At 51.4% G+C, this 22215-nt stretch overlaps 1 protein-coding gene across 1 annotated transcript; it reads right to left on the reverse strand.

Annotated features, from left to right (window-relative positions):
- Positions 1–340: 340 nt before the first annotated feature.
- Positions 341–19053, reverse strand: LOC131210829 (ras-specific guanine nucleotide-releasing factor 1-like). Its single transcript, XM_058204125.1, has 21 exons — positions 18964–19053; positions 18691–18759; positions 18423–18590; positions 15904–16010; positions 15486–15633; positions 14614–15106; positions 14013–14435; positions 13808–13928; positions 13380–13720; positions 12435–12803; positions 12054–12377; positions 11290–11972; positions 11050–11168; positions 9272–9457; positions 4454–4474; positions 2944–3298; positions 2769–2866; positions 2583–2702; positions 2340–2502; positions 610–807; positions 341–529 (listed from the first exon to the last, which is right to left on the reverse strand). Exons 1-21 carry the CDS (start codon positions 19051–19053, stop codon positions 341–343), a joined length of 4785 nt encoding a protein of 1594 aa, XP_058060108.1.
- Positions 19054–22215: the final 3162 nt, after the last annotated feature.

A 22215-nucleotide genomic window follows, 5' to 3' on the forward strand; every position in this document is an offset into this window, starting at 1 on the left:
ATGCAAACGGGTAATCCGATGATATTGACAAAGATTTATTGCAGTCGATGCCACCCAACCCATCGGTGCATCTTTGAAACTGGAACTTCGTTTCACTAATACGTAGGCAGAAAAAGGACATCGTGCGTATTTGGTGGGTTTGTAAAATTTCCCTTCCATCGTATTTAAAGTAACTGTTGGGATAACTATTGCACTTACCGGTCTGGAAGCGGCAGCGCGCCTCGTGCGCCTGGTCCGGTAAGCTGGGTGGAAGGTAGAAACTGCACAACATGTGGTCGATGGCTTCGCCGGACGGTAGTAGTAGTAGTAGCTACACAGCTGCGTGTCCACGCGCGCAGGATTAAACATTGGCCGTGTTCGGTGCACTGAGACGGGAACTTCGCGGTTCGATCTGCAGTGATTTGTGGTACAATTCGTCGTCGTCCAGCAGCAACGATGTATCCAGGAGGTAGGATGTAACTTTCGGTATGTGATCGATTTTGTACGGCGTCTGTTGGAAGTGGCGTATCTCGCGTATTACGTGGGCAATCTGAAATTGAATCGCAAGCCAGAGCGCGTGTGTCAGCGTGTCAGACGTCCGATGGGACCGGCCGATAGGCGGGCACGCACCATACGCATTTTGGAGAAGTTCAGCAACCCATCCGGTGTAAAGTCCGGTGTGCCCTCCTCGATGAAGGACAGGTCGGTCAGATACATGCCCAGGTACGGAATGCAGGGCGGATCGCACCGATGGAGGGCCTCGCGCATCACACGAAACCTGCCATCCGAACACACCACCGCCTGCAGTTTTGTGATTGTCGATTTGATCTGAAACAGGATCGAGCGGAAGTAAATAAACCATGACACGACGCCGTGGCCGGCATTGAGGGGATCGTTTTATGCTTCGAATTTTGCACGCCGACGTGCACGTCTTATAAAATAATGAAACTGCTGTGCCCTCAGCTCTGGCCATCGTTTGGCCAAATAAGCAGAAAAAAGCGAACGATAAACCCGAGATAGTTTGTGCCGGGTCGTCCGACCAGCCAGGAAGTCTGCTGCAACGATGGTCATGAGGCCAACCTCAAAAACCCGTCAGCAGCAGCAGCAGCAGCAGTGTCTCATATTGAGTGCCCCGCAGATGAGCTTTTAAATCCCTTCCTGAAGCAAATATGCTTCTCCCGGTCGAAGCACTGTCGATTTAGCGCCATGCTCGGAAGTGCGGAAGTAAAGTTCATCATAATAAAAATAAATAGCACAATCGTAGCGCACACGAAACAATAGACTAGCCGCACAAGGAAAGCTGGCCGCTTTGGCACCGGTCTTGCCGGGCGAGAAACGCGTTCTGGAAGCGGTCCAGCTCGCCCGAAATTCGTGGCTCATGGTCCTGCCTCCGAACGAAGGAGCTAATTCGTTTCTGTTCCGTACACGTCAGCACCGTTGTTCGTACGGTTAAAATAAATTTCCCACAGGGGGCCACAGCTTGGCCGATCGTTGAACCGATAATTGAATCAATAAAAAAAAAGCGTCCGGACCACTAATGGACCGGGGCGCACCTTTTCATGTGAGTGTACTTAAAAATATCGATTTACTCCGTGCGCCATTCGAAGAAAAGCCACTTACTTAGGATTAGGCCGCAAAATTTACAAAGCAATTTAACTTCCACTTCCTTCCAGACTTTGTTTTGCTGGATATTAATGGAAAGTCAACTTTTCCTCAAATCCGTCGCCCGGCGCAAAGGGCTTCGGGCCCTGCTCTCGTGCCCACGGTTCCGGATCCCGGCAACAACTTCATCCTGCCGGCGGATCGCTGCTTTCGCTAATTGAAATAACGACAATGTAATTCTCTGGCGGCAGCTGCTTAAAAAACGGTGAGTTTCACGCGTAAACATAAGCCGAAGGTACGATCTCACACGCGGCTGGAATCGAGGGCAGTGGCGCAAGAAAAAGTATCGGCGTCCTCCACGGCACGGAGCAAAGCGGAATTTTCACCGTGCTGGTAATGCTTGTAGATACGTGACAAGGGCCTTCCGGTCCGCGAAGCGGTCCGCCACCACGAGGTTGTTGATTTGCGTTCCTACCAGCGCAGCCGCTTCCGTAATGTTTTCCGAAGCGGGACGCCGTGCCGTGGTAATATTTTTATCCCACACTTCGAGCCACTTCCGTTTTCGTTTTTTCCGCAACACAATTTAAGAATTGTTTGCAGAAACAATTCCCCACAAGAAAACATTCCGCGGGCTGGAGTTTTGAGGCGGAAAATGTTTCCGGTCCTGCTCATTGTTTGCGAACAACTTCGGGACGGTTGGGCGGCGATTATTTGCTTACGGAAAAACAGACGGGGCTCTACGGCTGCTAATGACTCACTGTTCTAGGTACTTTGTCCCAGGTTTTCTTCAGCCGATAGATGGCTGCGTTCGTGAAGGCCGCACAGATCTGCAGGACCCCGTTGAAGTTGTGCAAACACCGGCAGATGTCCGCCACGGCTGTCCACTTCTCGATGGCCGCTACCCGCGCCGCCATATTGCTCCTGTGGTGCAGGAAGAATCGAACGTTCCGACGATGATATTAGTAATCCCCAGAGAAAGCGTTTCCCCGAGATGTACCGACCTCGTAACGATTTCCGAGCAAACTAATCGTGAGCCGTCGTTGAACCGTTTCGTCATAAGAATGATATGTTCCGCACGGGACTTTTTGTCCGACTTCATCCACGCCTGGCCCAGGAATTCTCTGCGGTGGCGGGACAGAGAGTCACAGGATTGTTGCAGGGGGTGCATGGGGACGACCGGTACTTACTCGCTCCGAATGGCCAAGAATATCTGGTGGTCCAGGTAGGTCATCTGTTCCGCGATTTCCAGCGCCGACAGCGTCTCGATGCTTTCCTTGCTCGGAGTCTGTACGGGGAGCAGAACCAGTCGAGAGTGGTCAGATGTGGAGCAGCCCCCCACGGATCCCAGCCCACGGAACTGACCTGTGGGGGCGTCAGCAGAATCTCCAACTGTTGCTTCCCGCTGTCGATGTCGTCGCGGCAGAGCAGCCGCAGCAGCTGGGATGCGGCCCGGTGCTCAGTGGGCAATAGGTTGGGACTGCAGGTGATGTCGTCCAGGAACGCTATTGTCTGACTGCGCAGCGCCGCATCCTGCTCAAAGTCCTGGAAGTGCTTCGACACCCAGTGCCGCAGCACGTTCAGCACCCGCATCGTGGCCGGCGAGCTGACGACGGATTCTTTTCGGTTCCTAGCTTCCACCTCGGGGGGCTCGTCCCGGGGATTGCTGGAAGCTGAGGTAGCGATCGCGAATGCCGCCGCCGCCGTCGACGTGCTACTCCTTGATGGTGGTGGGTGCATAGGGCACGTGTGTTACATTGCGTCGAGTGGGTGGTGGTTACGGATTGAGGGCGTTATTTAGGCGAAAGTTTAGTGTTTTCGTTATGTTTACGTTGGGCGAGACGTCGAGTACAATCGAGTCGAGAAGATGAGCGAGTTAATGAGGGAGACGATTTGAAGTCGGGTCATGGATTGAGGATGATTGTGTTAGGTGGATGACGAAGACAAATTCCTCGTCCGCAAGGAAAGCCCAGAAGACATTCGGCCCGTACGGGGCTAAACATCTTTATCAAACAGCATCCGTGAGCAGGTGCGGTGTGGTTTTGTGGTCGACACGGCGTAGGTGACACATACGGAATCGCTCAAACAGTTCCCACACAGCCACGGTTCACACCTCACCCCGAGGGAGCTCGCCGTGCGGGTGGTTGATTTATTCTCACAGGTGATTACGGGCGCAACAACCAACGCACGCACGGGTTGCCGCCCAACATAAATCATGCGGAGGGCCCGGTGACGCGCCGGGCGACGGAAAGATTGCGTCGCCAGCTTCATTACTATTCGTGCCCGAGGCTGCCTGGCTGGCTGGATTGGAAATGGCTTCCCTCGGGGCGCGACACATCTTCATCTTCACCCCGGCCGAGAGGGAGTAAATAAAATATGTCAGTCAAGTTTGTTATGATACCGCGACCGCTCGCACATGCTTGAGGTTTCCCCCAACCCCCAACACGCCACTGGGTCATACATTATGTATTCCATAGGCAGAGAGCGCCGTGGCCGATTAATCGCCTGATCGTCCACCGAAACATCCTTGCGCTTGGCTTTCCACTTCAACAGGCAATTAATGCGTGTCGTCGTCATCGTTTATTAATCACTGATTCCTGCTCCTGTACGGCCATTTTAATACCAAAATTGCCGGCCCCCGTTCCATCACTAATGTGATAGATATCCTAATTTGAGTGCTTCTGGAAAACGATCAAACAGCAGTCACATTACCCAATTGTAACGCCGGAGTTAAAGTAGGCTGCGATGTTAGTCGAAAGTTTGACATACGATGGAGTCGTTTTACGTATGAATGTTAATAAAAAAAAACCGCAGTAGACGTGTTTCTAAACCAAAACCAAGACCTATGTCAAATGGATGCTGGGCTTTAACCTACCATAGAGGATCTGGTCCCATGCTGCGCGACCGACCCAAGCGATCCGGGCGCAGGTAGTGGAAGGACCCCGGAATCGACAAAAATCGATAACCCACAGCGAGCACACGACCCGCCACGATTACGCCCATTTTCAATTGGACGTCATCAATTTCATCGTTCGGAAAATTGATAATAAAATGGGTGGCGAAGAAGCAAATCCCCCCCCGGAGTGCACGTACGCATCGGCACCGGCAGTGGTCGAACCCCAGGCACAAGCCCGGGCGGGCACGATTATGGCATTATGAAGATGATGTTGATTATTTGGCAGACCCCCATAATGGCGAAAGCAAAATGTAAGACCCCGGCGCAACCATAAAAGGGCCGCGCGTGGAACGGGATTTTTTTATGAGCGGGTTCAACCATTACCGTATCACCGGCGGCAGGCCCCGGGACCATGTTAGTTTCAGGTGGGCAGCGAGACGATAAGACCGAGATTGGACCACGGCGGAATTTCCGGCGGAACGTTTTTATGGTCCCACAAGGGTCCGCAGTGGCAGAAACATTAGTACGTGTGTGCGTGAGTGAGAGGGTCATTCCGACAGGGGACGTTTGTTGCGAATGAGTTATCGTCATCCGGGGGACCGGCGTTGCCAGAATAACGAGAGGAGAGGATACGTGAGATATATGCAAGGTTTTTTTTTGTTTGCACCGTTGGGACAGTAAAAACCCGGATTCCCGATCCGGTCCGACAGGGGAAATGGTTGATCCGCGAGCAGGAATGTCGAATATTGCGGCCCCAGAATCGACAGCCCACCGCCCAGATGGGATGAGTGTGTTGCAACATATGAGCACATTTTTTTCCATTCCATTACAATCGTGACGTCAGCGGAAGGCAACAAAAATCACAATGTTTGGTCACACGGGTGTGGGGCCGGCGAAGTTGAATGGTTGTGGAGTTTGTGGTGCCCCACATTGGCATTACAAAGCCACATTATGTTCCGTGCCGTGTGGGTCAACGAATGAAGCGTTCAACAATGGAGACAAAGTTCCCCATTGTATTTGTATCACCAAACGAGAGTTGTTTCAAGTGTTCAGCCATTTTCATGGAAAATCAGGTGGAAAAGTTCACCCATCCGGGCCGAGGATTATTTCCAGGAACACAGCGAGTTTAAAAAAATAAACGGATCCCACGGAAGATGAGCGAGTTTGGAAGATGTGAGAAAATAATGGACGAGCAAGGATTATCGAGACACAGGTCGGTGATGGATGGAACGCAAAAGGAGAAAGGTATGATCCGGGTCAACAGAGGCGAGAGCAAAGCACGTCGAAGGAGCCGAGGAAAACGCGTAGCGCATACATTCGCATGACCACAACCAACCAGACAGACAGAGATTCAAAACCGAAACGATCGGAACACAAACAGAAACAGACAGATCAAACAAACAGACAACAGAGCGAGAGAGAGAGAGAGAGAGAGCGATAGGCAGGACAGATGAGGACGAATAAATTAGGCCCAAAGACCGATAGTTCGACAACCGGCCAAGTTTGAAGAGGGCCACAAAAAAGTGGGTTCGGTTTAGATTGAGACAGGAAGGACGATTTTGGTGAGGAGTTTCCCAACCATTCGACAATTTTCCCGACCGGCGGTCGCGTGCGATCGAATGAGTGAATGAGACACCACGAGTAAGAAAAGGAAAGAGATGGTGTACGAAGGACGAGAGTGAAAGGGATGTTCGGTGGTGTGGTCGGGAATGGTATGATTTTTGTTCGATTTAATCATCATGTTTATCCGGATTTGTTGCGCGGGTGTTGCGCGAGTTTTGATGTTGATGTTGCACAATTGTGGCGTTGCAGAATGGTTACAGAATGCACAAAAAGAAGACAGACGCAAAAAAACACATCCATAACACCATCACAAACGGTTTAATCCGAGCAAGTGAGTAACACATTCAAAGAGAGATGAAAAAGAGAAAGAGAAAAACATAGTAAGTAAAGAGTGGTAAGGAGAGACAGACTCACAGGGAGAGAGCGAGAGAGAGAAAGAGGGATAGAGAGAAAGAAAGAAAGTGTAAGAGACAGAGAGAGAGAGAGAAAGAGTTACAGAGTTTTTTTTGTGTGTAAAAGAGAATGAAAGTATTTGCATATAAAACGCACATGGTCCACTTAAATTATGGTGTTCAGTTTGTTTTCGGACAGGCTGTAACGAGAGTGGCCGCTTCCCATTCTTCCTTCCGCAGTATCCAAAGATTAGGCCAAGCCAAGTGGTGGGTCCTTTTGATCCTTTTCCATTTTCCGCGTAAATTTTCTTCTACTCTAACCGCGCTAATTACAGACCCAGGCAGGTTGTGCAAATTGGGGGCCATTTAAAGAACCGGACTCCGGCCCAGGAGCAACTTCTCGGACCGACACCGACTAAATAGGACCGGAAGTTCATACATCACCCTTGGAAATACATTAGCCCTAAATCTCCATCAATCTCCGATAGTGACCGCTCCCGACCCGGCTTTCGGTGCGTGCCGGGGCACCACCACCGTCGGGGCCATTTTCACTCTCACTAGGCCGAACCCAGCTCGTCGCATCGCGCCTTCAACCCTTTTGTCGTGGTTCCATGTCACTTGGAACGGGCCCCGGAGGCCCCTCCACGCTATGCAACCACACACGCGGCCATTGCGGAACGGACCGTGTTTCGATGGGGAACAAGATTTATGTAGCAAAATACGTTTTCATCGTTCCGATTGCTATAAATCTTCCGGCAAAACGATGGGCCATACTCTGCGCTTCTTACTACATTATTCCTGGCCGGATAACTAAAGCAAAAAAAAAACAACCTTCGCATGCTTCCGCTACGTTTTCCGTGCGCAAATGATATACTCGGGAACGGCGAGGCTGGCCAGGAACGTGCGAGAAAGCGTTCTTCTTCCAGCGGCTAGTTGGAGTTTCCATTTCTTGGCACGATCGTTGCCCGAGATTTGAACTTCCACACCAGCGGCCATGAACGAATCAGTGTGGCAAAGGGACATGTTACAAATTGTATTGCAATAACACTGAGCACGCTTCAGTCGCTGGGGAGTTCCGTTTCGTGGCCAAAGAAGAGTGCATTGAAGACACTATCTTCAACCGATTGCAACCCCTTCTGTGCACGGAGCAACAGGAGCAAATTGAATCACATCGACCTGGTGGAGTGCCTAGGAAATCATCGGCCACAAGTAATGGGGCTCGGCATCCAACCAGTGCTTATTGTTGAATTGAATTAGTTCAAACTTTCTGCACACTTTAATTGTCCCTGTTCCCCAAGCCCGGCTCTCTTCACTAAACGGTTCCTATGAGAAATCAACAAACCTGAAACTAGCATCGAATGCTTTTCCCCAAACCAACTAACCACGTCCTCCCCAAAGGGGCCGGTTCTTTGCCCCGAACAAATCAGCATCGCATGTTGAACAACTTCGTGCGGATAAGAAGCCATAAATCATAAATTGTCGGAAACAGGAATACGTAAACAGTGTTCCGAGCAAATACACGCAAACGCAAAAACGCACCACAGAGACCCTCACTCTATCACTTGCCACATGTAAGCCCCGTGCCGTGTTGTGAGATGTCGCTTTTTGTGCCGCCATACCCCAGCTCCAGTGCACTGCCAGCAGTTCCTGCCGACTGCTGCTGGCAGACCGGGCTTCTTGTGACCGGATCTCTCTCCGGCCCGGGGGTTGATCGAGAAAGTGCTTACGCCTTCGCTCCGCCTTTACGACCGCCGACCCCATCGCTCAAGGACCGCGCGCAGGACACAAAACACACCCGAGAGCATGTGTTTGCATATGAGCCCGACGTGTAATCCAAGCTGGGTTTTTCACAACTACTGCCGTCTGGTGGGGGGTAAGAAGGGTTTGCTTACGTGAAAACATGTCACATGCGATTGTCTTTTCACCAGCCCTTAATACAGCGCCGCACAGCAGCGGAACGGCCCCGGAATCGGAGGAGCTGAGTGTGCCAACATATTTCAAGATTAAGCTGCCACGGGGAGGAATGGCAATTGTCATCATTAGCAACGCAAGGCTAAAGCGTTTTTTTTTCGGTCCTGGATCCGGCGGCAGACTCCTCTCTTCGTTATGCTAAAACATCGACAAAGTGAAGAGACCCCGCAATTTGAATAGATTCGCGATTTCCGACCAAATTGAGCACATTCACATGATGTCGTTCGTATGTGTCGTAAAATTTAACACCCGCCCCCAGCATTCATTTCCATATTTTTGATGCTTAAACTTATTAACGTTGCGCGTGGCTTTGGATCTTTGGATACGTTGGACAGAAAGCATTAACGGTGTGGTCAGCCAGTAAGCGGCTCCCGCTGGAGAGTATGTCAACTGAAGAACAGATTAAAAAGCCGACAACGATCAACACACCACCAGAGACCGGCCCGGTCCCCGGCACGCAAAACAGTCCAGAGGGAACAAGGAACCAAAATCAGACCAAAAAACACAAGGACTAATGCAAACGGTCGGTCGTAAAGTAAACACACTTCAGACGAAATGTTTGTAAACACAAAAAGGAACATGAATATTTTCACCGCAAAATAAAAAGAAAATTAGAAAAAGGGATCAGACTTTGACATCAAAGTACGACAGCTAGGGAAGCACCGCAGTAGGCCGCGTTCTCCGATAGAGGCCGATCCAAAGCACGTCGTGATGCGCGGGGAAATGCGGGTTCGGAAAATCGGGGAAAGTCACAGATAAAACGTGTGCGGTGGCCGCGGCCGCGGGCTTCGGGAAAACGATTGACGCGCCACACGAACAAGAAGAAGTGGTGGAGAAGAGTAGAGTAGAGAAGGAGACCGGCTGCGTTTACCTGCGTTGCGACTGGCGGTAGGAAGTGATTACTACGCCTACTTTACTGGAGCAGTGAGGAACTTGATCGTGCTGCATGGAAGCTCGGGACGAAATGGTGTTGAGCGATACGCCGCCAAGCGACCCTCGCGGTGTGGTGAAGATCGAGGTGGCCATGTCGTCGTCGCTTTCGGAAAATCGGCGTGTGCTGAGAATGAACGGTGAAGAAAGATAAAGAAATGCACAGGAACACGGGACGTGGGGACAGACAGACAGGCAGACAGGCGGGGGAAAGCGGGGAGCAAGTTCAAGTGACAAGTGACGAACAGGAAAACGGGAACAACAATCTCTGGGGGTCAGCTAGGGAGAACAGTGCTGTGGTCAAGCGGGCTCAGGTCAGGCTCAGGCTGCGGGCTTCTTTTCAAATGGAATCCTGGGGTGCTCAATAAGTTCTTTGCCACGATAACAGTAATTAATTTTAGTATCTTCTAGTATCTTGCAGTAGTATCTAGTATCTAGTATTTTCGTATCTAGTAAGTATCTTGCAGTAATTAAGTTTTTACTTTTGCTTTTAAGCAAAGCAAATTTATGAACGAATATTGAATGTTTATAAGGATTCTTCGCCTTCAATTTGGGGGTTAAAAAATCGTTGGAAAATCGTCGATTCACTTTAAGAGATTTACCATAAGTATAAGACCTAGTATTAGATAGTATAAGACCTAGCTATCTTATTGAGCAATATAACCAATATTTTAAAAGGTCCTTTTTCATCAGGGCAATGCACCCTGTCACAAGAGCATTTTGAAAATGGCAAAAATGCATGAATTAAAGTTCAAATGGCTGGAGTTTCCACCCCATTCACCAGTTTGGTCCCCTAGCGACACATAAAAAATATCATGCGTGAGAAGCCTTTTTCATCAAATGATGACGTCATAACAGCTGCGAAAGCGTATTTTTGAAGGCGTTCCTTTTTTCAGGGATGGAATTCCTAATTTGGAATCTCGTAGGATCAACAACATTGACGTTTTGGAAGGCTATACTTAATAATAAAGTGCATTTCAAACCATAAAAATGTGTTTTTCTTATCGAGACAAAGAACTTATTGATCAGCATAGTATCATACACGAAAGGGAGATGAACGGTTGGCTACTTGGTTGCTGGGGTGTGCCATGCCATGCCAACTAATTCCGACGAGCGAAGTAACGCACCGAATCCCGCTCACATCCAAGTAACCAAGTGGTAAAGTATCAATAAATTCCGAAAAAGCCTCTTAACACTCGGCCACCGAAAGCCGTCGGTCGCGTATACAAATCATCCAATGACGTACGGTGAGGGCGTCCAACGTCCAGAACAGACCGCGTCGGGTGGCCGTTGATTCCGCATTCGCCGGACTGGACATTACAAACAATCAAACAACGGTAGACACGATGTACATCTGGGGTGTTGCCATGGTGCGTCCTGGGCCTACTCATAATTTAGTATACAATTAATCACACGGGCTCCTTGCGCCGGACACCCTGCTGGAGAGCCTCCTGATGGAAGGGACCTGGAAGCTGGATGATTTATTCGGCGAATAATTGTACGATGGATGTGGCGCGGCCACGTTTTCTGGTGCCCTATGGGAAATGGCAGATAATTGGAACCTTTCTCCTACGAGGCCAGCACAACACATGGAACCGGATGGAACAACATCAAAGGATCGCGACCAACGGAGAGCAAAAGGTACACCGGACAGAGCCTCGTGAACCGGGTGGACACAGCGTGTGTTTTGGCGTAGTCCCCGGTCCTGCGGTAACGTACCTGGAAGTGTCCCGGTCCCGCTGCGGCGTTCCGAACAGACTCTTGCGCTGTCGTTCCGGTGTCTTCGGGGCCGAGAATTTACGTGTGGTTAAGCGGGGGCTGCTGGTGGTCTTTTCACTCTGGGAGGGAACAGGGAGAGCGGGTCCATAACTTGGTAGCCCCTTTTTTGGCCATTCAAGAATATATGTGGTCTATGTGGCGCACGTGGCGTCTAATTTCCAACGACCCCAATGTACGCACCTTGCTGAACAAACTTCCGTCGCCATTAAGCTGCAGACTGTGGCGGTGTTGGCAGAGGGCCGCATGCGGGATGGCAATGTTGTGGCCAACGCTCGGCCGCCGGTCCATCGGCAGGAGGTGGGGCGGAGGAAGTGGGGGTGAGATGCTCTTCGCCGAGGTGGCCGTCGTCGTCGTCGTCGTGGTCGTCAGATGGGGTTGAGTTACGATTTTTTGACCGCCCACCTCGAGCCGGCCGTGCACGATGGTGGCCTGGTCGGTCTTGCCGGGCAGGTGGTGGTGGTGGTGCAGCGGGGACATCCCGTTCGGGTGTTGCTGTCCGTTGGACGGGCTGTAGCACGGTGTCGTGGTCACGGTCGGCGGTGTCGGAGGTGTCAGCGGTGTTTTAATTTGTTGCTCGGGCTGCTGCCGATGCGGCTGGCCGTCGATGGCCGTGAGGACTTCGTCCCCTTGGCTAGTGTCCGTCATGCAGATGGTGGGGGTCGCGGGCGGTGCACCGTGCGGTTGGGATTTTAGGACCCTCGGATGGATGCGCTCCGGAAGTGGACTGGTCGGTGCTTTGCCGTACTTGAACGTCCCTTCCGTTGGCGTGTCGTCCGATTTGTCCTGCCCACCGGATCCGGTCGATCCGACCAGTGTGACGCTGCTCAGGTTCGACGGGGACGAAGGACCACTCATGGCGGTTTCTGAAAGTAACACGCAACATAGTCCGGCCGGTTAGACGCAACGTCCCGATGTTTAATGGTCCATAAACAGGGCCTAATCACCTGTCAAAGTGTCGGAACTGCTGGAACCGGGCATCGTTTTCGGTATCACCAGGTACGAGTCGTCCTGCGGCTGCTGATGGATTTGATGCTGCGATTTACTCTGGATGTGCCCGGCCGTCTGCTCGCTCGGCTTTTCGTCCGTCTTCTCGTTCGCGTGATGCGCACTGTGGACTATGACCGGCCCTACCTGTTCCGGTATCCACGACAGGGTTTCCTGGTCGGTGCTCTGATGGCTCTGGTAGCCTCGGCGGGAGCCCCGGAAGCGGAGACCTGTTGAGTCCCCGCTCATCGATCGATCCCGGTCGGCGCCTTCCGAGCAGTAACCTATACGAGACGTGAGACGGTACATTTCGAAAGGGGCGCTCGGTGTCGGCAACTCACCAGAAACGGAGCTAGCGCCGGAAGTGCGTCGCGGTGAGGCGCGCCCATCCTGGTACGGGAGCTCCAGGAAGTCCGTCTGGTGCTCGCAGTCGCACGGCGGCTCGACGGGCGGATCGTAGAAGACGCTTTTCAGCGCGTTCAGCACGGTCTCGCCGTCCGTGAACACGCGGTACGTGAGTAGGAAGGTGTTCAGAAAGTCTATCGATAGGAAGCGCAGGTCGGTAAGACGCTGCAGCAGGCGCTCCGGCGTAGCATATCGCACCTGCGGCAATTTGCACGAGTTCAGGGTCCGCGAGAACCGAATATCGACGTCATCTTTGAACAGGCGCGGATCGGCCCGCAGCGCTTGGTGGCCTGCAAGAAGGGATCCTTCAGATCGCCGGCCGGCCGGAAGACACATTCAACATGCAACACACACACAGGCAGAGGGGCCCATCCAGGGCCCAAGAGAATAGAGAAAACGCGTGTTAATTGAGGGCCAGCTAGGGGTGGATTTCAGGCAATGGAAAACGGAACAGTAACACATGGGCTGAAAAGTCCTGAGCTCGAGCACATAAACGGCACTAGTCTTGGAATGGATCAAAAACAATTTCATATTTAGTGAAAAAGTACCATTCAAGCTTGAAATTGGCTTGAAAAGTTTTATAAGGACTTCGCTCCATCAGAAGCGACAATAAAACGTTGGCAAAATAAACATGAAACGATAAATAAACGTGATCGAAAAGTGGCAATGGATGAAACATGGATCCATAACTTCATGCCGGAATGAAATCGATCGTCATCTGAGTGGAGAGCATCTTGTGAACCTCGTCCAACCTCAAAAGACATCGGAAATCCTTCTTCAAAAGTGATATTGAAATGTAAGAGCGGCGCATTTTCTTTCTCCGCCTCGGGACTTTTCAGCCTGTCACAGTGGTCGAAAGTGCACATATCCGGCACACGTACCTCCCGAGGAACCTCCGATCCCAGGCGATAGCAGCGAGTGCATGTGAATGTTGTCAAGGCATTGCGATATGTCACTGATCCACGCCTCCTTGTCCTGGATGGTCGGCGCCACCAGATGTATGCCGTGGCGGGTGGACTTTGATTCAACGAAAATTTTGAAATCCCGGTTCCCGGCATTGACCGACTCGGTCACACTGAGCGTGCTGCCACGCGTCGAAGCGGAACAAACGGACGATTCCTCATCGTCGTGCTGCACCTCGCTCGGATCCTCCACCAGAGTAGCGTCGGCCAACGGGATTTTCCCAACGTCCGGCAGAAGATGCAACCGTCCTCCCGAAGTTCTGAAATTCAAACGCACGAATTATTTCACCCAGTCGCTATGAAATGTTTCACGAGGAAAATGAAAGCTCCAGCCCCAGCCTACTTGCCTCGTTGCTATGATCATGTGGTTCGAAAAGAGGAAACATTGACGGACCGCATCGCGTTCACTCTTGAACGAAGCCAGCCGACTGCGGATTCGGCCGCGCCCCGGCGGAACGGATAAGCTTCCTGCAACACACAGCAAAGTGACAGCATTAGCACGGACACGGAGCTTACAGGACGAAGCTTTTTCGTCCTCTCGCCGGGGATTACCTTGGCGCACAAACACCTGATTGACGTCGAGCAGTATGTCGCAGCCCTCCACGATCATGCGCTCGACGGCTAGGTTCTTGCGCAGGTTCTCCGTTTCCGACACCTCGTCGTGCATCTGGCGCGACAGATCTTCGAGCTGCTGGCGCGCGTTCTGCAGGCTCTTGCGCTCCACGTGGTCGTGGGGCGTGTGGGCCAGCAGCTCGTGCAGCGTGATGATGTACCGCGGGATCTGGTGCATCGGGTAGGTCAGGAACGTTTCCAGGCTGCGGCCCTGGCAGGCCGGTTTCGCCTCCAGGCGCTTCAGCACGGTCGCAAAGTTGCCGTTGCTCTTGCACTCCGTCAGCACCTGCAGGCTGTAGTGGTGGTTCCGGACGTACTCCTGGTAGATGCTCAGCATGGGCAACAGCATGTCGAACAGATCGCCTAGAAATGTATTCGGAAAATTAAAGCTAATTTTATACAACACGATGAATGGGCGCAGAATGGGCGGAACGGGCGGGCGGGCAGGCGGTGCGAGAACGAGAGGGGGAGGTGGAGAGAAGCCGCATGCGTCCGCGGGTGTCCAGGTTTGCTTTGCTCGGCGGAGAAGAAGCAGTCTTACCAAGCACTAGCGTCGGCCAGGACTCCAGCCGCGAGGTGAGACCCTTCAGGAAGATCTGGTGCAGGAACAGGACCGTTTCGGAGTTGAGGAAGATCGAGTTGACGTCCTCGTGCGAGCAGGGCGGCCTCTTCGAGCTGGCGGCCATCTTGAACGGGCGCAGGAAGCACGCGACCAGCACCTCCAGCTGCTCCAGGTACTCCTCCTCGGCCTCGACCATGCTGAACACGAGGTGGTTGCGCTTGCGCATGCTCTCGGCGTGCGGCGACCGGATGTACTCCTCGACGATCTGCTTCCAGCGCCGGCGGCACAGCCAGCCGCGGAAGAAGCTCTGCACCTTCTTGATCTTGCGCAGCTCGATCGAGTCCTGCACCGAGGCGCACAGGCCCGGCAGCGACCCGTGGTCGTCCTGCGACTCGCCCGGCACACTGAAGCTGCCCCGGCCGACCGGCGTGGCCGAGTAGCTCGAGCGGGTCTCCTTCCGCAGCACACAAATCTATCGGCATCGGGAAGAGTGAGAATGAGAAGAAGAAACGAAGCGGAACCGGTGCCGCGGCACGCGTCAACACCGGAAACCAGAAGGGGAAGTCACAACAATAATTAGTTCTTAAGTGTGCTTTGGCCCCCGTTCGCCCCTTCCGCTGGGCAAACAGCCCGCACGCCCCTCCATGGCCTGGAGTTTACCCACAGACCACAGAAAACCGGGCTTCCGGCAAGTCTTCCGGCAAACTTCCGTCGGACGAAAGGAAAACCGGGAACAGCGAACGAAACGAAAAACAACGGCGCGATTAATGGCCATCCTGCCGTCGGGACCCGGGCCCCGACCGGGCACACTCATACACAAAACGGTTCACTCCCTCGCCTCAACGCCTTACCTCGGCCCGAAGCTTCCGTATTTCCGAGGCCAGCTCCTCGCACTGCTGCGTGTACTGCCATTTGGCCGTTTTCTCGCTCTCAACCACTTGCAGCAGATGGACGTGTTTCTGCTCGAGTTCCTCCTTCTGGAGCAGCAGTTTGTTGAAGCTGTCGTCGTCGTGGTCGCCACACGGGAAGCACCCCACACGTGTCCGGCCCCGGCACACAAATGCAATACAAATATACGGAACGTGAGTGAATGGGAGGTCCTTACGCTACAAGTGCACTAATTAAAGCGACGGTGCCAACGAATGCGACTCTTTACATTTTAATTCGGTCGGCCTTATGTGTGTTGGATCTCAATCTCTTCGGATGGATTTCATGTAAAATGGCCCGTTCAACGAGCTGATTAGCTTTGTTACGCGTCTAACGAATTACCTTGCCTCCCGGATGGCGATGATCCATGCTGAGCATTCCGATTCGGTGGCCGCGCGCAACTCGTACTGTCGCTGGTTCTCCCGCCGGTAGCAGATTGTGAAGCAATGCTGTTGAAGAAATGTTATTCCAAAGTCAGTTAGTAAGGTGAAGTTTAACAGACGGTGTCCGATAATGTTGAAATGTTCCACCGGCCACTTCTACTTCAGTCGCTTCGGAGCAACCGATCCGTGTCGGATTGCATCCCATCGAATGCTTATCGAATTATGTGTTGCCAAAGATCACGAATCGGCGGAGTTTCGCAAACTTTGGGCACATTCTGGGGAGCAATCTAATGCTGAATGTTGCGTGGCATAAATTGAATAAAATCATTTCGAATGTTTCGTCGAAAAGTTCGCCGCTCGTCGACGGCCCTGATTTGATTGATTGGCCGATCAAGACGATGAAAAAGGCCACATTTTTTCAACGGCTAGCGGAACGGAACTTCTGGGAAGCAAAGTGTTTGAAAAATGCGGAACTTAAATTTCAGCCGGTGGGCAACACAAACCACTTTGGAAGAGAATTGTAAATTCAAAATAAAAACAAAACTTCAAATCAATATCATTTTTAAGTACAAGAAAAACTTTTGGGGAAATTTGGACCGACCCTTCGAGTTCTAAATGTAATTGGAAGTTAGCTGGAATTGGGCGTTTCAGTTGTGCTCTAAGTACCCTAATCGCAATACCGATTCAAAGACCGTTAGCCTCGGATGGCTTTCCGAAACTAACTTGCAGAGCACTGGCCCAGCATGGACTCATTATGCGACCAAAAATCTAGTGCGGTTCTCGTATTAAACTATTTCCAGCGCACACAATCCTCGGCACGGCAAGCTTTGGCATCAATCCGCGTCCCGGTGTGAGTGTGATGAACGAGCGTGATTTTTTTATGGCTGCCATTAGCTGCCACAGCATACAGGGAGCTCCCGGTGGGAATGGGATTAATTATCTTCCTTTAACACCCTCCCTCGCCATCCCTCGGTCGACTAGTCCACTTGAGGGATGAAGACGCTTTGCGACGGCCATGATTATGGCCATCAGCACCATTCCCCCCGGCAGTCAGCAGTGTGTTTGCATGTTTAGAGTGAATTAGCTTTTCCCGGCCCCGGCAGCATGGTTCGTGATTCTACAGGTCAAGACCGGATTCACCGGATAAACTATTGGAAAGCGCAGGAAGTTTCACTAAACGGGTGACCGTTAAAAGGCACGTCATTTATCGCGTAAATGAGGGAAAAGTTAATCAAGCAACGATTCAATTTCAGAGGACGACAACTTGTCTCGATTTGGGCTCATCAAAGGGCTTAACACGAATGTGATTTCACATTATTACTCGCGGAACTGATCAGTCCCGTCCCGACTGTCCCAGCATCAGGTCAGGTACTCTACGAGAGCTTCTCGGAAAGTCAACCAACGAAACATCAAAAAGTGCACAGAATAAAAGTTATTTTTAGACAATACGCCTTGTTTTCGCCGCTGACGCTTTGAGTCTCCTAATTTAGAGAGACCCGCTCGGAATGAAGTTCACGTACCGGTGCACTCTTGGGTTGATGTATGGCAAGATTTTCGCTTTCACTCAAGCCTCGAGGTCGGAGAAAGTCCCCCCCGTTTGGCCCACCATCCACGCGCGATGTCTTGTTCCTTGCGTACGGGCGGACAGCATAAGCCACCGAACCGTAGCCCGAACCATAAGACAATAGAGGGCGGTTCTGGATGGGGCTTGCCCACCATATGTTTTATTCATGTAGATTTCTTATCAAGTTATCAGCAGGCAGCTGCCGGGCCCAGTTTCCCTGGTGTTGCTTCTGAAAAATCGCTGGTTAATCCGAAAGCATCGCCACTGGATGATCCCTCTCGTCGCCTAGGTGTGTGTCTGAACTTGTTACCACCTCCCGTGCCGTGCTCATTTAAGGCTCATGAATATCTGATTGGATGCCGTGTGCTTAGGCCACCTGTCTCACTCCGGGCAGGCTCATCGGCGCTCACTTTTGATCGTTAAATAACTTCCGGTGGTCCACCGAGCACCGAGCCGAGATCAAAGCGTGATTTTGTATTAAAACTCAACGCAGATAGTTTCTCTACGACTAACTCCGGACCGGCTAGTACACCCAGCGTTAGTGCTAATAAACTCGGTTCCGAGACACACGTACATCGAATCGTTTTATCGGCACACCGTGGTGCTGCGTGTTTATCAAAACCAACCAGACCAACCAGGACCGGACCGACTCGGTCGGGGTCGGGATGATCGCCCCGAACAGTGATTGTAGCGCCTAGCGAATGGTTTGCGCGGGTCGTGCCATAAACGAAACGAATGCCTCACGTGGCGGCAATAAAACGCGCAGGTGATAAATTTGTCTCATATATTAATTTTTCTATCCTCCCGCTCGTCGGCGGACAAATCTTGAGAAGGGTCTTATTAGCTCCCCGGGAAAACCTGTATCCCAGCAAGATAAAGCAAAGACGGGAACACAATCCCGGCAACAGGCTTACCTGTAGTTTTTCCTCCTTGATAATTTTGGGCGTTTGGTTGGAGCTGCTGGATATGGGGGGTCCGGATATCGAGGGGGCTGAAACAAGCCGCTCACAGTAGCAGCCCTCCAGAAAGATTAGCCCGGAAGGCCGCGAAGATTGTTCTGATTCGTAGTAGAACAGCAGATTCTATTGAGGGAGGATAAAAGCGAACATAGTGGTGCCGGATGGTGGAATTAGTGCCTCGTTACTGTTAAACCGAAGGACGTCCTCGGAACACGTTCCATACCTGATAGAGCACGAACCATCGCATCTGCCATTTGTTGTTGTCTGACGTCCGTTTGTGAAGGTAACCATGCTGAAATTGAGGGGAAAAACAAGTCGTATTTAGTGTGAATCATATAATGTTGTAACTTTCTTTGGGATTAGGCGCTCTGTAAGAACCCTACTCAAACAATCACGACACACTTTTGAGGCCGCAGGTTTATCCGAGAACCAATCTTTGGAAAGAAGGTCCCTCCCGTGGCAACTCCTGAAAGAAGATTAGCTTGTGAACACTTACCATTGAGTGATCATACTGCGCCCGATCGGACAGCATAATCAGCTGATTTTCGTTCACCCGCACGGACCGTTGCATTTTTGGGCTTAGCATTGATCTACCGTTGAAACTGAACTTTCGTTCGACGTTGCTCTGTGGACTAAGCGGACCCCAAAACACTGCACGTGCGCACTCTGTTACATCCCGAGCCTTGGCCTTGACGCCGTTACATTATTAATGCTGTGCTCACTAGCGCTAACAGTTTGTTCTTCAATTATTCCGACAACCCCGATTCCCGGACCGGGCCCGGACCAGGAGTTAAATTGATTATCGAATCAAATTACACGCAGCAATCCGGCACACAAAAACTATACATTTCGATGGCGCGTGGCCCACAGGCGTTCACCAGCCTGTTCTCACCGGCTGTCGTCATGTGTTTGGAACAGTTTGGGATTTTTCACACAGACCGCATCACCGCTTACGCATGTATCTTGGCGTTGTTTGCGGAGCTACACACTCGCGAGTTGCATCTGTTGGACCCAACTGGGCCCGGCTAGGGTGCCATCGAATTGGCGTCGTCGTTCCACGAAACTGGCCGACCTTCCACACGGCTCCATTTCCACAATGCTGTTTATTGTTTAATGTATTGTAACCGCTGTCACTGCTCTGTCACACACAACGACACTCGGTTTCGGTCGGCCACTTCCGACACTCCGCCGCCACCACACTGCTCTCCACACTCCAGAGATTGATCAGGTTTGATGTCTTTCCCGCGTAATTGTCACGAGTAGTGCTGGCAGCCCCGGGCTGGCAGAGCCCAAGTAACAAGAACATGTCATTGTGTCGAGCAATGTTTCAGCCCCCTCGCCGCGCGCCCGTTGAAGCTCGCCCCTCGAAGGCCCCGCCGGTGTGTCGGTCCTTGGACCCGACGGCTGCTCGGCGGTCGGTCGGTCGGTCGGTGTTTTATGTACGAAGACGGGCGGTGATCGCCCCTGGGTCCTGGGTCGGGTGCTCGGTGCTCAGCAAATCATTATTTACCGCTCCCTCTGGTGGCCGCTGCTCTCGCTGACGCGTATCCCACGCGCTAGCCCATACTATCCGCCCCGGACGGACCTGAGGCTGCCGTGGCGTGGAGAGCGCGTGGAGAAGAAAGTAGATAAATAATAAGCTTAATACACTGCTTTCCACCTACCGACCGAACCGAGCCGAACCTGAACACCGAAAAACTACAGGTCGCTCGGCCAAAAATTATATTTACAAGAGCTACGGCTTAATTGCATAAACACCAGACGCACCAGTGGCAGCGTCTAGTAAACAGCACAATTTACGCCGTTGTTCAAATTGGGCTTAAAAAACGTTGCGAGAACGGTCCCGAGTAAGGGCGGAAGGCTTTATGCCGGGCTTGGGCTTTAATCTTTTGAAGTTTAAGCCGAATCGCGCAAAAATAAAACCCTCTTTTCAGAGAGCCCATTCAACAATATATTTTTAAACAAAGAATAAATTAAAAAGGATCACACTTAAAGCAACAATAATCTGACATTTTTGACATTAATCTGACGTGACCAGCATAGTTTCAACATTCTATCGAAGAAGGCATTGCATTCCGTTCAGCAACCAAATAAACATTTCCAATTGCAGGAAAACTAGATTTATACAGCCTTTGTTGGACGGCTTAAGAAGACGCCTTCGGGGAATTTCCTGCTAATTCAAATACAGGAATACGGGAAAATGAATGGCCATGTTATGCTCTTTTGTGCTGCAGGATAATTCTTCTGTTTATGTGCCGTGTCCTCTCTTCGTGGTCATGTACCAACGTTACTCTTCCGTCGACCGTCCCTGTCCTGTGCATCATCTACACGTGGGAAGCCGAAGGCCGTGTGGGACAAAAGTATCTTTCCCTGTCCACTTTTGCATAGCGAACTTGTACAGAGTGTAAGGGCAACCTTGACCTGAATGTTTGCAAAAATTGATCCTACACGAAATAAAATTATACACACTGTACGGGGCCAATTCCGTACTGCATTCATCACCAGCGGGCCACTCAATAGACAGTGTCATTAAATTATTGGCCCCGGTCGATGCGCGTAGCTTTGGGAAGCATGTCCTCTACGGCGCACACATACTTAAAGTCAATCTGTAATGGTAGTAATCGAAAGTAGAGTCACCCATACCGATTAGCATACACGGGAAGGCGAGCTATGGACTGCGTTGGGCAATGCTTGCAATCGATAGTGGTGTGAAAAAGTATTCCCCCGGAGCAGCGCACGATGGAGACGCATGGTGGTTGATAAAAATGACATTTTGAATAGTGCCGCATCCCGCTGGGAGCTGCATAGGCCAGCAGCGAGCGGGTTGATCTATTCCCTACGGATTGTATCGATTTTTTAAAGAACGACCTGTCGCCGGCGGAGTGGAGTGATATGTCCGGTTCAACAGCTAAACTTATGCTCCGAAACACCGGATGATCATCTCGGTTGCCGGTGGCACAAACATTTACCACCCAACCCAACTTGGATGGTTGACGGCGGCTCCAGCGTGATTCAATGAACTGCCAACTATCTCTCGAGGCTCGGGCTCGGGCCGGGCTGCTCGAGGAAACAGTCAACAAACAATAGCAAAGCATGGACAAGGACTGTCATTTTCCTTGATTCCACAGAAAACGTGCGGAACGGCATCAGCTTTGCCTGCTCTACCGTACCGGAGGACAATGTACTCGAATCGCTTACGGTGCCAATGCACTAAGAGCATTATCGTGCTTTCATTACATTCTGCTCCAGGGTGCATTCCGGTAACTCGCCTCGCCACGGAAACCATCAGCGCCATCGTGAGACAGTATTATGCCCGACGGTTGACGGGCTGGTTGTTGAACTCTTATCCTTCATCGTTGCAATATCCGGGATGCATTCGTCCGTTTGCTTGGTTTCTGAGGTACATTACATTATTATTACAGGTGCGGATCCTGTCACGGATTTTAAGTTCACTTAATGGAACTCGAATTATCTAACAAACGGTCGCATCGTTTTGCACAAAATCGATAACCAAAAATAGCTTATCTTTTTTCCACTGGCTTTACGATTTTCCACTGGCTTGTTAATAAAATATTCCGTTTTATTGGTATGCATAAAAATAATATTCCTGCTCCAGCCCTCTAGCGAGGCGACATGGCCCCATGACGGTCATTCGCAGGATGGGCCACTTCGGTTCCCACGAGTCGGTTCAACTCGATGCTCGCTGAAGGACGATTGCATGACACGGCAACCCCCGGAGAACGAGCCC

The sequence above is a fragment of the Anopheles bellator genome, chromosome 2 (genome assembly GCF_943735745.2).
Source record: "Anopheles bellator chromosome 2, idAnoBellAS_SP24_06.2, whole genome shotgun sequence".
Lineage (NCBI taxonomy): Eukaryota > Metazoa > Arthropoda > Insecta > Diptera > Culicidae > Anopheles > Anopheles bellator.